The sequence below is a fragment of the Megalobrama amblycephala genome, linkage group LG5, assembly GCF_018812025.1.
Source record: "Megalobrama amblycephala isolate DHTTF-2021 linkage group LG5, ASM1881202v1, whole genome shotgun sequence".
NCBI classification, from domain to species: Eukaryota; Metazoa; Chordata; class Actinopteri; order Cypriniformes; family Xenocyprididae; genus Megalobrama; species Megalobrama amblycephala.
The window spans coordinates 10,937,006-10,953,565 of record NC_063048.1 but is presented as its reverse complement, the minus strand read 5'-3'; the positions used below and the strand labels follow the sequence as shown (position 1 = coordinate 10,953,565).

The 16,560-nt window shown below is 38.3% G+C and overlaps 1 protein-coding gene across 1 annotated transcript; it reads right to left on the bottom strand.

The window, feature by feature from the left end:
- Positions 1–2,362: 2,362 nt before the first annotated feature.
- lrfn5a (leucine rich repeat and fibronectin type III domain containing 5a) lies at positions 2,363–16,204 on the bottom strand. The gene is made up of 2 exons (XM_048190646.1): positions 14,780–16,204; positions 2,363–4,027 (listed from the first exon to the last, which is right to left on the bottom strand). Exons 1-2 carry the CDS (start codon positions 16,165–16,167, stop codon positions 3,043–3,045), a joined length of 2,373 nt encoding a protein of 790 aa, XP_048046603.1. The 5' UTR covers positions 16,168–16,204; the 3' UTR covers positions 2,363–3,042.
- Positions 16,205–16,560: the final 356 nt, after the last annotated feature.

The window sequence follows — 16,560 nt, the reverse complement described above, 5'->3', positions numbered from 1 at the left end:
GTTGCAGCTGTCTGTGTGTGTTCTCCTTTCCTCTTCCCTCTAATGAGCTGACACATGACGATTAAAGACTCGTGACAGAAAAAGTCGAGTGAGGGTTGTTAAAATGTCAGTGCCCTCGGCTAAATCTTTATGGCAGATCCACATGGACACTTGTGACTTGTGAGTCTCCCTATAAGACAATAAAGCTGAAGAGGGATGTAACGCCTCTGGAGCCTGCCAACCGGAAAACATATGTGGTCAAAGAGATCTTCCTAAAGCTACTTACCATTAAGAGTCTAGGGCTTAAAGGGGCTACAGCAAGGACATTTTTACATGAGCTTCTGGCACCCTGAGTCACCTGACCCTTTGTAAGGAACTGTAACCATTTGTATGTAGGTGTAGGTTGAACATTGATGGGGGACATTTTTAAAGGGTCTTACTGTAAACAAACCTACCAGGACATCTACGCCATTCAGATTTTTCTGTAATAGCTCAGGAAGTCTTGAATCAGATACAGCTGTCAATCCACTTTGGCAATCCTCAGCTTTAATTTTGATCAGAGCCTTTGAAAAGACTTTGTTGGTAATTCCTTGTTTATTGTTAAAAATCTCTGAAGATGTCAACTTCTGAAAAAAAAAAAAAAAAAAATCACCTCCCTATACACATTTATAACATCATTAATATTCTTTGCACACATTCCTGACACGTCATAGGCCAGTGTGTAAATGATGTGATGCAGTGTCATCTTAATCATCTTATAATGCAGATGCTTTAATGAATGATGAACCATAAAGAATTAGGTTCTGTTACCAAGGTGATTATCTTCTCACATTATCCTTGAGCTGGATTTGAGCTCACACTGGAGCCCTGGCATTTTGGTCAATCGGATCATAAGTAGACAAAGGAGACACATTCCCGTTTACACCTGGTGTTTTAATCTGTCTCTTTTTTGTCCACTTTCAACCTTTTTTGTCATTTCTTCGAGAGGAGGGTGTATGGGTAGGTAAATGTATTTCAATCTAATAAGCTCACACAATTTACATGAAAGGAGACAGCAGAAAAACATGGAAGCAGCAGCTTTTGTTTCTGCTCTGTAGCTGTAAGATCACGGCGAACGCGATGAGTGTGTGTTAGAAATCAGGAATGGCGAGAGAACATTGTGCTTGGTACATTTTTGGTATCCCAGCTTAGCTTGCACTTCCCAATATGTTTATGCATTAGGTCAGCAGCCGGTTCCATTTCGAACACATTCGACCACATGAGCGTCTACACTACGAAAGTGATCTGGTCAAAAGTGTTGTCGACCTCTTGAAGTGGTCAAAAATGGACAAGCTCGAAACATTTTAGACCCCGTTTACACTTGTATTAGCGTCATCCACTTGTGATCCAATTGACCGGATGCATCTTAATACCAGGTGTAAAAAGGGGGGTTAACAAACACCATTGCACTACTATATCGTATTTGATGGATACTGTATGATATCTCACAATATAAAAACTTATGACAAATTATAGTGGATATCATATATATATTTTTTTTTTCATTTAAAGCTGCAGTCCGCAACTTTTTTTGTGTTAAAAATTTACAAAAATTATATAATGCGAATGTACAACATGAATCCATTTTCCAAACCGTGTTTTTGTCTTACCCAGAATCATTATGATACACTTATAATAAGTGTTTATATTCGGACTATTTCAGACTGGACTGGTAGGACCCGCCGCAGAGTATCACAGTAACTGCGTGACTCGCCATAGACATACACAGAGAAAAGTAGCTCCGGCTAGAATGTTCCTCCGCAAGACGCGTGCAGTTCTGTTTATTAACTGCTAGAGGGCCTAAAATCGCGGACAGCAGCTTTAATTTACAATTTTTTAATATAACTTTTTTTTTTTTAAAGAACAAGGCTAATTTAATCTGAAAAGATAATGTGTAGTTTTACAGTAAAATATTGAAATTATAATTTCATTGTATAGGAATATGACATTCTCAGATATCTCGGTGTAAAATCGCATGGTTATCTTTTATTTAAATAATGTTTTTTATTTTTTTATCAGTTAAGTATATCAGGATGTTTTATGTTAATGTTTATTTCATTATTTTAGAAGCGTTTATTGCTATTTTGTTGAATTGTGGTTCATGGAAAGGCCAATTTTGTGACCTATTTTACCATTTGTCAAAGCATTTTAAAGTTCAAAGAATTTTTTTGTAGTTCAAGTAGATTATATATTAATGACTAAGGCTATAAAATAATAATTATATAATTAAATTAATTAAATAATCACTCTATTTTGTGTATTACGCCGACTGAAGCATTATGGGGACTTACAAAACACCTTCATTATCATGAACATTTGTTTCGCATTCATAACACAAACAGAATAGTTTAATGTTTTTTTTTAATTATTTTACACAACATAAGAACACAGCAGATGTCTTTATGTACATGAATTTTCTTTTTGTGCCTTAAAACAAAGGCAAAATCAATGTTACTGAAAAGAAAAAAGCTTTGATTTTTTTTTTTTTTTAAAAATATCAATTTTATAACAGGTCTCAGTATCAAGTCTTTATATAGTTGTTTTTTTAATAAGAGTTTCTCTATAATATGCAGGAAATGTCATTTCCTTGAATAGAAAGGCTTTTTTGTGAAATCTCTTATGTTTCCTTCTATCTGTGTAACTGACACAAAGCTCGTATCCAGTAGAAGCCCCTGGTAAGAGGACACAGGAAGGCACCGATGCTTTCCTCTTACCATGAAGCTCACCGTGTGCAGTGAAGATGGAGGCGTGTCTCTCTTGAGTGATGGATCTGGCTATGAGCGTCTAGCTCCTCCCTCAAAGCAAATATCCACATTAATCCATGGGTTTCCAGAGAACATTAATAAAAAGACAGCAGAAAATATGATTTGCAGATGGAAACAAAAGAAATGGTGCAAAACGTGCACATTCATACGATCACACACATTTATATACTATGAGCGCCTATACACACACACACACACACACAAACGCACGTACACAATGAGATGCAGGCACTCCACCTAGTCTCCAGCAGTCATACATTCACACGGTGCTCTCTAGAATCCACTCTGAACTAGAAAACACAGTTTTCTCACTGTCTAGATTTGAGTTTGCCATTTGGACTAGCATTCCATTTACGGACATACTCCGCTTGCAAAACACGTTCCCCAGCTTCTGTGAGCCAATGTAGCAGTGATGTTTCGACAGGTTCTCATTCAAAGAGTACCTGCGTTTAGCCCGTGCTCCTTCGGCGGGAAGTGTCATATACTTGGATGAAGACGGACGCGCCCTCCTTAAAATCGGAGTGTCTTTAAAGTGGGACGGGGGCGGAGGGGTTGGGACTGGCTGCTGAAGGGCAGTGGAGTTGTTTCGGTTGGTGTTTTGCGTCTCTGCGTTGGGTAACGCCTCCACTTTGGGCTCGGCGGCGCCGGCTGCGGGGACGGGCTTTGGCGCTGGTTTGCGCTTTGGCTTTAGTGACCCTGAAGAGCCGGGTGTTGTCCAGCTTTGGGATACCAGGGAGGTGGAGGTGGAGCAGTCTGGAATGGAGGTCTCTGAGGTTTGGGAATCTGGAGGTGGAGGAAGAGGCGCGGCGCCTGAGGAGCTCTTTTGGCATCCCTCGCCTGCCTCCAAGCTTAAAGCACCTTGTTTGGACGCAGACGGCGTGACTGTACAGCCTTGGGACTGCGCCCCGTTGGTTTGAGAGTGCACGTCGGTGACCGAGGTCCCCTTGGCGGCATTGCCGCTGTTGCACACCTTGTAGCGGATCATGAGGATGATGATGAAGACGAGGACAGAGGCCACGATTATGCCCCCGATGATGATGATCATAGTGCCGCCCAAGAACTGGGACTGCATGAAGTGGCAGCGCAGATACTCGGACTCGGTCGTGAACTGGACGCAGCCTACAACCCGCGTGGCCGTCAGGGAGGTTATGCCGTCGTCGTAAATCGCCAGCACGCACAGGTCGTACTGCGTCCCGGCAGCCAGGTTATTAACCAGGAAGTTTTTGCTCGTTGGGGGAATCATTCTGTTGGGTAAAGAAAAGAAGAGTGTTGGAATAAAACATGATATGTTTCATTCATCATTCATTTATTAAACTGCTTTACACCTTCTGAACAACCTCAAGAGTGGTAACAGTTCATGCTAAATTTGAATTTACATCCTTTTCAGTCCAGCAGAAGCCCTGAGAGAGTAATCTCCTACATGGATAAGGAAAAAAGAGTTTTTTTTTTTTTGTTTGTTTTTTTTTTACACCTTTTTTTTTTTTGCAAACTTAAACAGACCTCCAGTGTGACAAATGCATGAAAACTGAAAAGAAAAAATGAGGTCTCTAAATTAAAAAGTTCATAAAACAGCATGTAATTATACTATTCATTTTTAATTGATCATGGCATGTCATTGCTTGTCCACTACAGTTGCATGAAACAGTATGGGAACCACTTGCAGAATCTGTGAAAATATGAATAATTTTAACAAAATGTGCTATTTTTTTTATTTTGGATTGTCCTGAGTAAGATATTTTACATAAAATATATTTACATATTGTCCACCAGACAAAAAAAAAAAATAGATTAATTGATTAAAATAACCCTGTTCAAAAGTTTGGGAACCAATGGTTGTACATGAGTCTCTTGTTTGTTCTGAGCAGTTAAACTGAGCTCTGTTCTTCAGAAAAATCCTCCAGGTCCTGCAGATTCTTCAGTTTTCAAGCATTTTTTTTTTTTTTTTTTTTTTTTTGTGCATATTTGAACCCTTTCCAGCAGTGACTGAATGATTTTGAGATCCGTCTTTTCACAATGAGGACAATTGAGAGACTCAACAATTATTAAAAAAGGTTCAAACATTCAATGATGCTCCAGAAAGAAACACGATGCATTAAGAGCCGGGCGATGAAACTTTTTGAAACTGAAGATCAAGGTAAATTGTACATAATTTGTCTTCCAGGAAACGTGCAAGTATCTTCTGTTGCTTCCGAAGGGCAGAACTAAATGAAAAAAAAGAAAGATACTTCAACAAAATAAGACAAATTTGGACATCTTCATCTTGTTCAAAAGTTTATTATTAAATGCATAATGCATCATGTTTTCTTCTGGAGCATCAGTGAATGTTTGAACCTTTTGTAATAGTTGTGTTTGAGTCCCTCAGTCGTCCTCATTGTGAAAAGATGAATCTCAAAATCATTCAGTCACTGCTGGAAAGGGTTCAAATATGCAAAAAAATCCTTAAACTGAAGAATCTGCAGGACCTGGAGGATTTTTCTGAAGAACACTGGGCAGTTTAACTGTTCAGAACAAACAAGGGACTCATGAACAACCATCACCAAAAAAAACAAAAAAACAAAACAAAACAAAAAAATAGTCGTAGATCATCCAGGTAACCACACAGTATTAAGAACCAATGGTTCCCAAACTTTTGAATGGGGTTATTTTCATACTTATTCAGGACAGTACTAAATAAAAAATAACATGCATTTTGTATGATCTCTCTTATTTTGTTAAAAATTATTCACATTTTCACAGGTTCTGCAAGTGGTTCACATACTTTTTCATGCAACTGTATCTATAATTACGTATGTTGAGTCCTTTTGGTTGTAATATTATATACATACACTCATCATTCAAAGTGTGAGGTCAGATTTTTTTTTTAAGTCTCAAGGTACAGTAAAGGTACAGTCTCAATACAGTAAAAAACAGTAATATATTGAAACAGTAATATTGTGTTACAATTTAAACCAACTGTTTTCTATTTATATATATATTTCAAAATGTAATTTATTCCAGTGATTGTCAAGCTGAATTTTCTGCATCATTACTCCATCTTTCAGTCACATGATCCTTCAGGAAGCATTCTAATATGCTGATTTGGTGCAGTTTTGAAACAACAGTACATTTTATTTAAACATTCTTTGTTAAAGCACTTATTTAAAGTAGAAATACTTTTTTTTACATTATAAATGTATTTACTGTCACTTTTGATCAATTTAATGCATCCTTGCTGAATAAAAGTATCAAAAATAAACCAAAAAAACATGAAAGGTTGATCAGGATGCCGTTACAGAGCAAAGATTTCTAAATGGGTTCAATTCTCTAAAAAAAAAATATGGTTGCCTGCTATAAAGCAGTCATCGTAGAAAAAAAATATATGACTTGTGGACACCACAACTGACCAAACAGAATCAATTATTCAAAATAAAATTCATTTCATGATTTTTTCAGTTTGCTGTTTTAGACTCAAAACCCACATGGATATACAATTTTAATAACAAACTGAGAGGAGAGCAGGATAGAAAAGTGGATTTCATGGATTTTCATTGGAGGGCTCCATACAGGAACACACTAGTACTAAGCTATTGATAAACATGGTAATATTCAAGTTGCACTTTCATTTGTGCAGCAGACTCAGGCACAGAACACGAAGAGAACCTATTATGCTATTCTGAGCATGTTACAAAAAACACGTAAAGCAAACTGTGATATCAGGACTATCTCTTATCTGTCCCGTGTTTACTCTGCTTGCAGGCATGTTTAATCACATAATCTAGAGAGCGTAAGTCTGGAGCAACAGCAAATCTGCTTCGGTGCTGTATCTACAGGAAGTCCTGCTGTACCTGCAGGAGTCTGGGGTCTGCTATCACTCTCCGAACCATTCACTTCAGACATGAACAATGGCATCTCTTATCATCCTTCCCCACGCGCCCCACCTGTCTCCTCTGCAGCCTGGCAAACATTCAGCTCATTCAGCCAGCTGAAAGAAGCGCTCTGTGATTTCCCATGCAAACTGACTGGATATGGAGCACAAAGGTTCTCAGTAGAAGCGGCCTCGTGCCCCAGCCGGTCAGAGCGTTTCAGTATGCTGGGTGATAGCGTACGCCGTCATACATACAAATGAATGAGCGGAGCATTTTAATTGCAGGGTTGTTCTATGTAACTCAATGTGTGTTTAATGGTGTCAAGAGGCTAGCTGCTAGGGTCATGTTTCACAAAATGGCTGAAAATATTTGCATCGTTCTACTGTTTGAGTAAGTACTAATTTTATGCAGTGACACTAGAATATATCCTCCCATTCCTCGATGCTTCATTGTTAAATGGAACATCTAATTAGCACACCGCCTAGACTCTATTAGTGTCACTAAGTCTGGGTAGCATACGTTTCCTCTTTGTGGAGGAGTTTCTTGATACTAGCAGGCAGTTGGCGCTGTTAATGTGAAGACGTTGAAAAGTTTGTAATGCTTGGCAATGACAAAAAATACGGATACTACATCAAAATCATACCTAATTAAAAGTCAAGTATTCAGCTAAATGCGTACTTGAGTGAAAGTAAAAAGTTTCTATATTTAATTGTACTTATTTATTAGTAAAAAGTACTACTTACTTGGCTTTTGAAAAAGACTGATGAAATCAGCAGGGGATTTTTTTATTTAAAGGGTTAATTCACCCAAAAAAAAAAAAAAAAAAAATGTAATTTATTACTCACCCTCATGTCATTCCACACCCGTAAGTCCTTCGTTCATCTTCGGAACACAAATTAAGATATTTTTGATGAAATCCAATGGCTCAGTGAGGCCTCTATTGCCAAGCAAGATAATTAACACTTTCAGATGCCCAGAAAGCTACTAAAAACATATTTAGTTCATGTGACTACAGTGGTTCAACCTTAATATTATAAAGCGACGAGAATACTTCTTGTGCGCCAAAATTAACAAAATAATGACTTTATTCAACAATATCTAGTGATGGGCGATTTCAAAACACTGCTTCATGAAGCTTCGGAGCTTTACGAATCTTTTGTTTCGAATCAGTGGTTCAGAGTGTCATGTGATTTTAGCAAACGAGGCTTCGTTACGTCATAAGTGTTTCGAAATTGAAAGTTTGGCAGTTTGATATGCGCTCCGAACCACTGATTCGAAACAATGGTTTCGTAAAGCTTCGAAGCTTCATCAAGCAGTGTTTTGAAATCGGCCATCACTAGATATTGTTGAATAAAGTCGTTATTTTGTTTGTTTTTTGCCGCACAAAAAGTATTCTCGTCGCTTCTTAACATTAAGGTTGAACCACATGAACTGTTTTAACCCTTAAATGAATGACTGTTTCGCCAATCATTCTTACATATTCGGGTCTTTATCGACCCGGATCAATATCTAACATGGAAGGATCTCTACCTGTCACGATAATATAAAACTCCTCTGATATTAGAGTACCAGTTACAGAAGAATAAAATAAAGCATATTTTGTTACCTTTTGGAGCTTGAAAGGGCTCAGTTTGAGCAGATGTTTTATGCCATCATCACTGTCCTCGTCAGAGCTCATTTCCCAGTAAATTCAGCAAATAATAGGCTAGTTTTAAGTTTGAGGTCACAAATATGAGCCCATTCGCGATCTCAAACGTATTCTCAAAACTATATAATTTTCAACATCTTCAAAATCAATATTTTGCTCGCTAACAGCTTCACCAGATCCATCCAGTAAGAGTTACAATCATATTTGATTGCGTTCAGTACTTGCTCTGCAGTAAATCGCTGAGCCATTTCATGTTTTTCTTATTATTTCGTTTTCTGTCTGAATGAGTCGTCACTTCAGCATTGTGTATCAGACATTGCCACCTTGTGGAATAAAGGTGAATTGCACTTTTTCTGTCATCTAAGATTCAATAATTGTTGTGCAGAAAAAATATACGTACACTCATACACACCTCGGGTTGTTCGCAACCTTATACAATTTTTACACAAAATGAACGCAAAAATAGGCATTCTTTTAAAATTTTATGATTTTTTTTCTTGTTATATTCTTTATATTACATTGATTGAGGAATACCAAGAAGGTTGATGTCTAACTTTAAAAAAATGAACGAGGAGGAGGGTAGTGAATGATGTCCCGGGTCACTAAAGACCCGAGGTATGCATTTAAGGGTTAAATATGTCTTTAGTAGCTTTCTGGGCATTGAAAGTGTCAATTGTCTTGCTGACAATTTAGGCCTCATTGAGCCATCGGATTTGATCAAAAATATAATTTGTGTTCTGAAGATGAATGAAGGTCTTACGGGTGTGGAACGACACGAGGTTGAGTAATGACATAATTTTCATTTTTGGGTGAACTAACCCTTCAAGTAACTTTAATGCTCAAACTGTGTAAAACAACATTTTTTCACCATTTTGTTGATGTTATAGTTGTTCATAGACTAATCACTGTCCATCTTAATTAGGATTATAACAGTAACTGTTCTAATCCTGTGACCTGTGATTATAACTATAACTGTTTTAGCTCAAAAACTGCTCTCACAGATGAATGGCCATAGCTGTGGCCAATCACATTAAACATAGATTTTTTCTTTTAGTTTAAAGTTAAATAAAATTCAAGGACATGAGACTTGCTAGCTCAGTAAGACAGACAAAAGTATAGCTTACTTTTATTTACAGGATAGATATGTCATTTCTTTATTTCTTACAAATATTGGTGGTGAAAATGAACTGTATTTATTTCCTTAACACACATTCCTGGTGTTATTGTGCATGATTCATCGTCAATGCACCTTATTCCAAAGAAAAAAAAAAACTAGTAAACTCTATAATCTTTTATCTAAATGTTAAATGACCTTCCTTTTCGACTGACATCACAAACCATTCTAACGCCAGCATTGCAAGATCCAATCAATTTCTCATTAAATATTCTGTATAACTCAGAAATACATTATATGATAGATTGAATAATGAATGGCATTTCACATTGGCTTAAAGCTTAGGAGTGATCGCCATAAGGTTTCAGAACGGCAAGAATCAAGATAACAGCCATTATCATTGTGCCCATGAACAAGACACTTAGCCCCAGGTTTGACAGGGGATTGTCTCTTATAAGTTCATGGCACTTTTCTGCAGCTTTATCGCAGAAACAAATTCCACTGGCCCTGTATTTGTGGCGAAAATTCGATTATAGTCTGTTTCACTACGGCCGGTCTGTTGCTAAATGTGTTAACTGAGAAGGGAGCACTTGATAACAACATGGGGTATCAGCCAGATGCTTCTCTAGTAAAAAATAGGTTGAGATGTATCTGTTGTCTTTCTGTGGGCTTCATTCTCATCGTTTGTGAAAAGAGCTTCCCACACAGTGTCCTCTGTACACAAATGACGAGGTAATGGCTTTTCTTCTGCAGTGTGTCTCATTGAACGAGAACGCTCATGGCCAGTGTGTTTTATTGTAATTAGCCGACTGTGGCTCATTTACAGCAGCCCATTGAGATAAAGTAAGCCAAAAAATGAATCTCTGTTTGATTCCCCCGAGCGAGTCTGCAAAGAACATAATTATAAGAACGTATTAATGAGTACAGCATACGTGAAAGGAAATAGTGTTCGAGATAGCACTAAAACAGATTGGCTAACACACACAATGGTTTCTGAATATTATCAGTTATAAACTATAATGATTATTCAATTTTACACTTTAATATGCTCTAGGTAGACACTCTCGCTAATCCTAATCAAGGAGGTCCATAGACTTTATTCAGTGCTAGTCTCCTAAGTGCCCACAACTTTTTTAAACCATCAAACCAGACCAGCTAAGACCGGCCTTTGCTGGTTTCAGCTGTATCTTTCAGTAGGAATAGCTGCAATACAAAACAAATGAGAAAAGCCCCATGCACCATTGGTCCGTTAAATAGATAGTCTCACCCCAAACTCACACTATTGGTTGACCAATGTTGCCAAGTCAGGATGATTTTATTTAACAGGGACAATGCAGTATAACATTGCTACAATTTCAAGCAGCCGATGCTCCACATGCAGGCTTCTAGCCAAAGGCTAATTTGCAGCCCCAGTCCCTGGTTAGGCTTTTTTAACAGCAATACAACAATAATCACACAAAAAAAGAAGCAGAGACTGTGTACGATCATCAGTGTTCACAAACTTGCTTTTGTTTGAACCACTTTAAAATTCTTTGAAAAATGTTCAACTCTGTTTGCATTTTCAGTTCAGCTGGCAGGCTGTTCCAAAGCAGTGTACCTTGAACTGAAAATTTTGTTTTTCTTTTTGGTACTGTGCAATTCTGATTTGTTGCACCCCCTTACTACTCTGTTTTGATATTAATTGCATATAATTTCTGAAGCAAGATTATTTACGCATTTAAAAACCATTTTACCTAGAGACAAATTTATAAAATTGTCAAAACTAAGCAAACTATATTTTTTTGTAAAATATTACAGTGATGCCATCTGTTTGGTTTCTTGTACAAAATTTTTAGTGTTTGTTTATATAGAGATCTAACAGGTTTAATAGTCAGTTGAGAAACCTGACTCCAGACACTCACACAATAAGATAAATGTGAAAAGACCATTGCATGCATGTATGCTTTTAGAGATATATATGGTCTAATTATATAAAAACAATTCAAGTTTGTTCTGATTGTTCCACACAGCCTCTTTACATGCAAATGGGAATCTAAAATAACACCTAAATATTTACAATTATTTACTGTTTCTATTGCCTTTTGATTGATCTTAATTATAAAACCACCCATTTCCTTCCTTTTAAATTGAAAAACACATTTTAACAATTCAAGGTCAAACAGCTGTTTTGCAGCCACTGTAACACAGCAGTCATTTAATTTGTTAATATATCTGCAGCTAAGCATGGAGTCTGTGCTGATACATAAATGTCATATGTCATCTGCATATAACTGACATTTAGCTTCCTTAAACAACAGTGGACCTAAAATTGACCCTTGAGGGACACCCATCTCATTGTTTCTTAAAGGTGCCCTCGAATGAAAAATTTAATTTATCTTGGCATAGTTAAATAACAAGAGTTCAGTACATGGAAATGACATACAGTGAGTCTCAAACTCCATTGTTTCCTCCTTCTTGTATAAATCTCATTTGTTTAAAAGACCTCCGAAGAACAGGCGAATCTCAACATAACACCGACTGTTACGTAACAGTCGGGGTGTACGCCCCCAATATTTGCATATGCCAGCCCACGTTTCCAACATTATAAAAGGCATTAGACAAGGGCAGCCAGTATTAACATCTGGATGTGCACAACCAACTCATCAGACTAGGTAAGCAAGCAAGAACAATAGCGAAAAATGGCAGATGGAGCAATAGTAACTGACATGATTCATGATAACATGATATTTTTAGTGATATTTGTAAACTGTCTTTCTAAATGTTTTGTTAGCATGTTGCTAATGTACTGTTAAATGTGGTTAAAGTTACCATCGGTTATTACTGTATTCACGGAGACAAGAGAGCCGTCGCTATTTTCATTTTTAAACACTTGCAGTCTGTATAATGCATAAACATAACTTCATTCTTTATAAATTTCTCCAACAGTGTAGCATTACCCGTTAGCCACGGAGCACTATCAAACTCATTCAAAATCAGAAGTAAACAATATAACAGTATACAAAACTCACATAATCCGACGCATGCATGCCGCATGCATGACGAACACTTTGTAAAGATCCATTTTGAGGGTTATATTAGCTGTGTAAACTTTGTTAAGGCACTTTTTAAGGCAAGCGCGAGCTCTGTGGGCGGAGAGCACGGGATTTAAAGGGGCCGCAGCATAAAATCGGCGCGTTTATAATGATGCCCCAAAATAGGCAGTTAAAAAAATTAATAAAAAAAAATAATCTATGGGGTATTTTGAGCTGAAACTTCACAGACACATTCAGGGGACACCTTAGACTTATATTACATCTTTTAAAAACATAATCTAGGGCACCTTTAAAGATGATCTTGAATTATTCATTTTAACACACTGATCTCGGGATTCTAAATATGATCTAAACCAATTTATTGCCTGCTGAGAGAAGCTAAGCAAATTTAATTTATGTAGGAGAATTTCATGATTCACAGTATCAAATGCCTTTTTGAGATCTATAAACACTGCGCCTACCACATTACCATTATCTAAAGCTCCTTTAATAAATTATGTGAGAAAGCAGTTTGCCATTTCTGTCGAATACGTATGCCTAAAACCAAACTGTTTACAGTAAAGTAAATCATGTTTTTATAGATAGTTGATAAGTTGTTCAGCTACCAACTTTTCCAACATTTTAGAGACTGCAGGGAGTATAGAAATTGGTCTATAATTCTGAAGCTCATCAACTGATCCTGCCTTAAAAATTGGGGTTATAATAGAAGTTTTCCAATTTGAGGGGAATTTACCTTCTCTAATAGATAAATTTATCAAATTTACCAAGGGCTTTAGCAGACAAACACTATATATATATATATATATATATATATATATATATGAATGCGGTATCCATTCCAAATATGTCCTTAGCCCTTGAATTATTCAAGTTTGCTTGCTTTACTCCAGACCACACATTATATTGTTCGCAGATAAGGGATGGTTTAGACTCACCAAAACTCTCTGAATCAAGGACAGGACTAATAAAGAGCTCTGATGTTTCAAGAATGGGCACATCCTGTAAGATATCCAAGGGTAGTTTTGCCAAACACCCAACATCTCCCAGCTTACACCCTGATGGTCCACTGATCTCCGCACCACAGTTCACACTGCAGCCTGGATTACACTCACTCGATCCACTTACTGGTTCAGTTATATGTTGATGGTCCTGGGTTCATCTGTATGTTGCCGCTGAGCAGGAAAAGAATCAGTAGGACCTTTGGACCATACCATTTGCTTCTCTTGACATGCTGATGACTTTCTTTTCCTTGATGATGATTGTTATGCCAGCAGTTAGACTAAATAATGTGATATCCTTGGCTGAAGAAGTTCAGTTTTGGTCTATCAACCATGGGCATGAGTTTAAAAAGTGTAGTCTGTGTTTCATTTCCAGTAGCACTGACAGAAAAACCACATGGACTTATCAGGAACCACAAACAGAGCAGCTATATGCAACAAGACTCATTATCCCTCTTTTTTCAATGTTTAAAATCCATCCTTGGCTGAAGATTTCTTTAGTGTTGATGAGAAATTTTTGAAAAATACCAAATAAGCCTAACAAACCACCCCTGCACCCGGCGGGCATCTTGTTTCTGATGGCAATACCATGTACCTTGATTTACACTTTTTAGGGAAACCAGCCTACAGATGTCTTATAGCTAGGAAAAGAAAAAATATTTAAACTTTTTAAAAGGACAAAGTTTAAAATAAAGTAATACAAACTAAAGGCTAGGGTACACTATGACAGACCGCAACCACAAGAGACAAAATCACTGCACAGCCAGGATACAAAAACAAAACACACAAATACACCAGCATTATTCATTTAAGAGAAAATTAGAAATGGATTTCTATTCTAGCACTTCACATGAACAAAAAGCACAGCATTGATCCATCCATCCATTAGAACAACACAAACTGTTGATGGATTTTTGTGCTAATGTACTGAATATAAGCTCCATTTTTCACAACTGGCCTCTTTAACACGTTGCTGTTGTCTCAAAGGGCCAAAGTCAGCTCATTCATACATCTAGACTGATTCTGTTTTTTCAACTGCCCTTAAAACCAAATGGGTCACTTTCTCCTTGCTGGCTGGTCTGAGTGTCTATAATTGTGTCTAGTGTATATTGTTAAGTTGGCTTCTGAAATTTCAATCTACAAACTCATTTTACTCATTAGTTGTTTCACAATAGAGATAAGTTGTCCTTGTTACGCCAAATGTCCTTATTGCCTTTTTTTCTAAATGATGGCTGTGGAGCTTCAGTAAACAATGACTAGCAATTACTGTTTGAAATCCACTTCAAGAAATGGATAAACATATAATGTAGATTCAACCAACAAGTAAAAACGACTGAACGAAAAGTAAGTATTTCTCACCTGTAAACAAGAGAGTCGTCATAGCTTCCATTATACTGAATCTGAAACATGCGTATTCCAGGTATATTCCTCTGGAAGTTAAATTTGATGAGTGCAGTGGATGAGGTGGCTTCTGCCATAACCACCCTCTTATCGGGACTGGTCTTGGCGTCACCGGTGTGGTTGCTGCCGTTTGCTCCTGCCCTTGTTGAAGTGGAGATGTCAGAAGAGCCCGGGTCAGGCTCCTGGATGTTATTTGTGCTGTTGCTAATGTGCGGAAGCTTGATGATGACCAGCTCCACGGTCTGGTGGGCCTCCCCGGCAGGATTCGAGGAAATGCAGGTGAAAGAGCCTGTGTCCTTTACTGTGCTTATCAGGATGTCCAGCGTGCCATTGTTGTAAACTAGCGTGCGTGACGTGTTTGAGACTAATTTCCCATCGGGAGATATCCAGTGAATGGCAGGTTCGGGATCTCCCCTGGCTTTGCACTTCAATGCTACCCGCTGGCCCTCCAGGACCCTCATCTCGTGAGAGTGGCGGGTGATGAGGGGCGGCTCGCAGAGGAACTCCTCCTCTGGGATAGACCAGAAATAGCGTCCAGAGAGATGCAAGGGTGTGGCGCAAGTCTCCAAGTCATCCTCGCGATTGAGCCGTCTAAGCCACAGCAGCTCACAGTTGCAGTGTAAAGGATTTCCTCCAAAGCTCAGAGCAAAAGAGGAGGGATTGAGAATGCCGGATGTGGCCAGAACCTGCGCCCGCTGGAAAAGCGGGTCTGGTGGAAGCTTCTGGAGCTTGTTGGAGGTCACGTCCAAGCGATTGAGCTTCTGTAGGAGGGAGAAAGTCCCCTCAGGAATGTATTCGATCATGTTGTGGTCCAGACTAAGTGTGTGTAGGCTGATCATCTTTTGAATGGCCTCCCAGGGGATGGTCTCCAGATTGTTGTAGGATAAGTCCAGTTCTTCGAGGGCTAGTAGGTCGTTGAAGGCTCCCATGTGGATGAGGGTCAGTTGGTTGTTGTTCAGAATCAGGTGATGCAGCTTAGACATGCCACTGAAGGTGTCGTTGGCTATTCGTGTCAAGCGGTTGTGGTCTAAATGCAAGGCTCGTAGATTCTCCAAGTCTGCAAACGCATGTGGAGTGATGTAGCTTATTGTATTCCTCGACAAAGTAAGATCCACCAGCTTGGTCATGTTGGCCAAGTCTTTCCGTTTTATGCTGGTGACAAAGTTATCAGCTAGCCGGAGCTCCACGGTGTGCCTGTCGATGTTGGGCGGAACAAAGAGCAGCCCTTTTTTGGCACAGAGTGTTGCGAGGTTGGGGGACAGAACTTGACAGACGCAGCGCTTCGGACAGATCTGGGCCTTCACTGCCATTCCGATAACCAACAAGCAGACAAGCAGTTTTTCCATTGTAAATCAGGTTTTTACACCTAGGGAAAAAGAGAAAACAAGACGAAGGGCGTGATTAATATGCTACTGTGCCTTTGAACTACAATTTCAAGCAAAGCAGGTCGTTATTCAGCTGGAGCATAATTGCATTTGTAGATGTTTATAAAACACTAGTGCTTAACGCAGTCAGAATGCATGAGATAACAGCAGGCCATTGGTTATCCTGCAGTTATTTCGGGAAGTGTGATAAACAGTTCATCTTGCACAAACAAAACCGCATGTCATATGTAAGAAACCAGCAGTTTTGTAACACAGCACTAACATTCACAAGCTCAAAATCAGTATTGCCAGCTCTAAAGCAACCAGTTCTGATAAAAATACAAAAAAAAGTGACTCACAAAATTTTGCAGATTT